Genomic DNA, 5902 nt, shown 5'->3' with positions numbered 1-5902 from the left:
TCAAGTCGAGTCTCCAGCGAGCTGCGCAAGCTGGCTAGATGGGTAAATGTGGATTAGATATACGTGAGTCATCGCTAGAGCGCGTTCTTACCTAATTCTGGTCGGGGATGGGCTTGGCGTAGGCGCAGGTTTGAGAATCGATATGGATGGAGTTTGGAGTGGATGGGCTGCAGAGTGAGCATGAACGGATGGCTCGCTACAGAAAAGTGGAAGGAGGGAATCTGCGGCAACGACTGAGCTGAAATGAAGCAAAGGAGCACTTACGAATCGAGTCCAGCACCGTTTTGTCGAGTCAAGGAGGAGTGACTCAGTGGGGATGGAGAACTTGCTGGGTTGGAAAGGAGATCAAGAGCTCAGGACACTTGAGATTTGGAAAGAAGAGGCGAAGTAGAGAGGCGAAGGGGAGGTGACACCACTTACGACAGCCAGCGCACGAGCCAGCGAATGGCGACGAGAGGCGGCGAGGGGAGAGAGAACGCGCAGCTGCATGGGATGACCAAGGCCACCACAGGATCCATTGCAGCGAATTTTCACAGATTTTTAAGTCAGTTCAGGTCAAGTTGTCGCAGCGCGGCTGCTTCTTTGGTGAGATGGGAACGGCGACAATTTCATGTCTGAGGCGCCGTCCGTCAGCAGATATGTGCCCAATTGATGTAATGGCAGGCTCGTTACTGAAGACATCGCCGAGGTCAACTTCGAAAACACCGTCAGTCTTCATGCGCTTTCGTTTATTCCTGCTTCGCGACATTGGTGGTAAGTATTCGGGGAGTTTGGGTTATCCAGAACGATACCCACTGTACTATCATGTACCCATATTCCGAGTGTCGTTTCGCCATCTGCGGGCCCTTGCTTAGCTTATGTTGAAGCCAGGGCATGGAAACCGATTTCTAGATGAATCTGCATAATCAAGATTAAAGTCAGTTTTATTTCAGGGATCATATATTCAGCAATAACATACGACCAAGGTCGCCGCTTGATCCAGGATATTGAGAAGAATCTTCGATGGCAGCAGCTAGGGGTTTGCTAGGGGCTCAAGCACATGCTGGCCGTTTGCACGTGCTTCAGTTGAGAACGCGCCCGACCAGGACCCCGGATAATCCCTGTAAATGTTGGATCACGAATCCACCCCTCGATTGGCGGGCCCATTACCATATAAGGAAATCGAGGGGTGGACTTTTGGCTGGGCTCGTGGATCTAACATTTTACAGCGATTTTCGGGGGTCCTGCCCGACCGCGTTTTGGGAACATCACGGCGTATCACCTACAGCATCGAAGCATGGCGCGTCAAGGCCTAAGAATGGGTGGTGGTAAGTACTTATCCTGCTCACTTCATCATCTTGGTTTCAAACACACCCCGGATCCGACTTTGGACCTGGGAGTGCCCTTTTTTCACTACGCCTGGATCTGACCTTGAAACTAGGCATTTCGCCTCATTTTCCCTTGAATATTTCCAACCCTTTCCATACTCATAATGCAATCTTACTTACCTTTTCCTGGCCCTTTCCAATTCAGAACGCACAACTAGGTCGGGTGCGGCCTTTTCTCCATGGCAACTGCCCATAATGTACAATGCACCCATCGACCTGGGCAAGATATTGGACGCGGCAATCACTAGGGGGGGATCTTGAGCAACCAGATCCCGGCGCGTCCGACCCAGAGGAGTTGGCTCAGGACTCCGACCTCTCTGATCCATCCGACTCATCATCCAACATGCATTTGGATTGTGAAGGGGGCAGGGATGGGCTATGTGCTGCTGGCGCAAAAATGGATGGCGAGGGTGGAGGTAACTGCGGCGCACCACCACAGGGGACGGGCGCAAAGACTTTGTCGACTTTGTCAGCCACCAGCCACCAGCCAAACTCCAAGGCTCGCTATGAGGCAAAGAAGCGCGTCAAATATCGGGAGAAGCGCGCCAAAGCATTGGAGCAGGTGGGGGCATCGGTCAAGTTGGTTTCAATCTGTCGCTGGGCACAATCCCGCCAGGTACCTGCAGGAATCAATCTCGGGGAATTTGGCCACACATCCACTGCCTACCTTGGCATACACGGCCAGGGCTTCATCTAGAATAGTTGGAATCAAATAAACGCAGATTGATAGCATTTGCTTGTTTTGAGATGGGGCGGAGTTCGACCGAGTGTCAGACCCAAACAATGTAGCTTGGGGTCACACAGGGCGGATAATCCCGTCTGAGACTGAATGGGGCCACAACCGAGATGGGCTGGAATTCAACCTGCGCGAGCGCCCGCGACCTGATCGATAATCGATCTCCCTCCTCGAGGCTCTAAGCTGAGGGCCCAGCTGCTATCAGATCCACGAAAACCGTTCTGCATCATGAAACTATCAGAACCTCGAGGTATGTACGAGTTCTCTTCCTGGTTTCCGTTGGTTAAGCCCTTTACAGTGTGGAAGTCGGAGGGAGGCAAATTTATGTGTCTAGCCTGCAAAGATGGACGCCAGCGTGACTTGCGAAGTGCACTGCGACACGAAAATATCAACGATCATCTCACTGCGACATCATTTTATCTCGCTCCAATTGAGGCTGATTCAGTCTCTGCCACATTTGAGTCGAACTTCCACTCTGAGATCCCTAGTGGCCCTCTATCGATGGCGCTCCAAGGTATTGCAAGTAATTCTACAAATTCGCCGCCACCGCCTTGCTCCAATCCTTTCGCTCCAAGTAATGTCCACGAGCCGTTCCTTGACTTTGGCGTGCTTGGAGACGAACGGTCAAACTGGCAGCTCGAACCTGCAGGCTTCGATTCCGCAGTATCTGCAAGCGCGGCCTCCCTTGAAGACTGGCTGGCAGACCGACGGTCAAACGATGGTAGCAGCGACGACAGCAGCAGCCAGGGGGATGTTGATAGTGACACGGAGACTTGTAAACCATCCTAACCCGCGCTGTGAACAAAGCTAATCCTGATTCAATCATTTGTAGTCAATTCCGAAATTGCCTTGGGAAGGCAGCATGCCCGGTATTCAAAAACGTTCGAGAAGGAAAACCCCAATTGGTTTCCTTGGCCGGACAAGGAGGTTAGTAGTGCCGATTTTCTGAATCGGGTAGAGTTTTCTGAAGGCTGACTCACTGGGATTAGACATGCATTCTGGATGTTTTGCGCCACTTACCTGGTTCAATGTTCTCGCAAACACAGACCAAAACGATATTATGGACGATACGCTCACTTGGTGTAAACAATGTACCAACAATTGATGCTATAAGATCTTTTGAGGCGGAGATACAGCGACGCTGCGGTATTCGGTCGTTAAGATTTGAAGGTAAGAAGCCTTGCCAAAGATGCCGTGTTTAAACACAACCGCACAGTCTATATGGGGGTAATGCACCATGAAATTCAGGTTTGTGGTCCTTCATCCCGTCGTATTTCAATTTGAAGATGTTTGGGCAGAGCTACATTATTGCGAATGCAAGACAGCTAGGGTTTGACAACATAATAGGTTTCAATGCCAGAGAGAAGGTTTTGCGAGAGGCCATTAAGTTGAAGTGTAGCACCGCACGAGCTCAGCTTCGCACAAATGTAAGGCTGTAGTTGAATAAATTTGGCTATTCAACATCACTGATTGTGCTTATCGTAGATCATCCACACGATCTCAGGAAAGAAGAGATATCCATTGGACAGGGCGGCAGTCTTTCTTGCTGAGAAGCTTAAGCGGGGTGGAGTTACCAATAAGCTCAAGGTTGAATACATTCTCCGAGTCGCCCTTCTGGTAAGTTCGTGACCATGCATTTGAGTCCATCATAATCCTATTATTATTAGCGGCGGTTTGCTTCGGATGATGCTCAAGAGGACACCAGGCGTGGAAAACAGCAACACGAACAAGATGAAGAAGATACCGCAGGTGATGACTCAGATGGGGAGCGGCCAACCAAGCGTAAGAAGAAAAATACATTCTGGGACCGGCGCGATGCCTACATTGCAGACAAAATCAAGCGCAATGGCAATCAGATGGACAATGCGGGCTGGAAGCTGTGAGTACATTCACATCATGCTTTACTCCTGGCTGCTCATGCTGGTATCAAAGGTTCTTAAGTAACCTTGTACAACAAGACATCGAACAATGGGGGCCCCTAGACGGTCATGTGCGTGCTGAGGCACTGCCAATACCTTCACCCTCGAGCGCTTCCCCATCATCCGCAAGACATGTCAGCAGTGCAAGAAGCCTACGATATTCAGTACCGCCGGCATCCGATGCTTCTGTCTTTTCCTCCGCTCTTTCGACTCCTTCCCCACTTCCGCAACGCCCATCTGCAATGTTTCCGGTTCATGAAGACTATACTTCACAAACTCAGCATCCTTCTAGAAGCAATATACACTCTATCATGAATTAGCTCGCTTAGATGTACTTCGTGAACAGCCTTAGACACTATGAATTGAATGATTTCACACTTATTCTTCTCAATAAGGAACAAATAACAAGGGTGCAGCAACGGAATCGGAAGCTATGCCGAGACCCAAAGGCCTAATCGGGCACTCCCACGTGGCCCACAAGAACTGGTCCTGTATGAGAATGAAACGGAGATGGCACTAGGATTTTGTAACCTAGCCTCCGATTGGGCTGGGCAAACTCCAGATAATCTCGGGATTCACTTGAGACAGGTCCAATCTCGCGTGGTTGACGACTCACTCCAGTGAATCCCTGGCCGTGTACGCGACCACCCGCACTCGCCAAATCAGCAGATCGCCAAGCTGCAGCAGAAGGGGTTCACCCTTCTTCCATGGGATGCAAGGTAAGGAGGCGCCACTAATTTCAATGGAAAAAACCTTACCTCACCTTGCCAGGAACGGACTCCTTTTGTTAGACGAGCAGGGGCATATCTTTGCGGGCGCCACCAGTCCCAGAGATCCCGGATGGGTCCAAGTCACCACTGATGCCTTCGACATGGTATCTCACACACGCCGGGCCTGCGCCTTCATGCGCAAGCAGTTGAATCATAGGAGGGGGAGGCTTCCCGCCCTAGCAAGGGGAATATCGTATGGGGGCGGCCAACGGGTACCCATGGCTCTAAGAAGCTTGAAGGTCAACGACGCAGCCCTGAGCCACCTGGTGGACGAGCCATCTATTAGGCATATTGCTGGGCTTCAGTCCCAACTACTCCACACATTTGCACCTAGGCTAGGAGCGTACTACAAAGAAACGCTGAATGCACTCCTAGAGTCACAACCGGGGCTGGCTTGTAATTTCCATAACAGCGATTTTGCGTGTCTTACCGTAAACTTTGGACCGAATACCATATGCTTGGACCACACTGACTTCGTCAACCTTGCAACTGGGCTATGCGCCATCACTGCGCTAGGCGACTTCGATTCCAAACGAGGTGGCCATCTCATTTTTTGGGATCTCAAACTTATTCTCGAGTTTCCTGCGGGGGCGACCATTCTAATACCTTTGGCGCTACTGCGTCATTCCAACGTACCAATCCAAGCGAGGGAACAAAGGGCATCACTCACACAATATTCTGCAGGAGGGTTATTTCGATGGGTTGAGAATGGATTTTGTAGGAACATTGATTGTACCCCCTCCAACAATCCCAAGGGCAATGGAGGGGACCGATGGGTGAAGGGGTTGAGTATGTTCGATGTACGCTCATAGGCTGTTAGATCAGATACATTGTCGACTTCGTTTTGTTCGTCAAGCCTAAGCGGGGCACTCTTAGATTCATTTCCAGACATTCAATTGATGTCCTTCGCAAACTCATCAGCGGTTCACGTGTATCGGGAATTGATCTTTCGCAAATTTATCAGCAGGAACGTGTATCAAGAATCGATATCCCGCACGACTTGTGCTGCTTGCCTTCGCTGACTCGTCGGCTCCTTTCGCTTTTCGCTTTTCGCTTGTCCATGTCAGGGTTCGTCTGTTCTTGGCGCCGAGTCGTTGACCTTATTCATTC

The 5902-nt window shown here is 50.5% G+C and overlaps 2 protein-coding genes across 2 annotated transcripts; both read left to right on the top strand.

Annotated features, from left to right (window-relative positions):
* Positions 1-1569: 1569 nt before the first annotated feature.
* PC9H_008914 (uncharacterized protein) lies at positions 1570-2064 on the top strand (the record flags this gene model as incomplete). Its single annotated transcript, XM_036778421.1, has 1 exon — positions 1570-2064. The coding sequence occupies one exon, from the start codon at positions 1570-1572 to the stop codon at positions 2062-2064; it is 495 nt and encodes a 164-aa protein (XP_036629849.1).
* A 267-nt stretch (positions 2065-2331) lies between these two features.
* Positions 2332-4342, top strand: PC9H_008913 (uncharacterized protein; the record flags this gene model as incomplete). Its single annotated transcript, XM_036778420.1, has 8 exons — positions 2332-2353; positions 2402-2878; positions 2936-3030; positions 3228-3273; positions 3352-3530; positions 3589-3720; positions 3771-3982; positions 4036-4342. 8 exons carry the CDS (start codon positions 2332-2334, stop codon positions 4340-4342), a joined length of 1470 nt encoding a protein of 489 aa, XP_036629848.1.
* Between the last annotated feature and the right edge of the window lie 1560 nt (positions 4343-5902).

Source organism: Pleurotus ostreatus (genome assembly GCF_014466165.1).
Source record: "Pleurotus ostreatus strain PC9 chromosome Unknown scaffold_6, whole genome shotgun sequence".
Classification (NCBI taxonomy): Eukaryota; Fungi; Basidiomycota; class Agaricomycetes; order Agaricales; family Pleurotaceae; genus Pleurotus; species Pleurotus ostreatus.
This window is presented reverse-complemented; position numbering and strand designations above follow the sequence as displayed.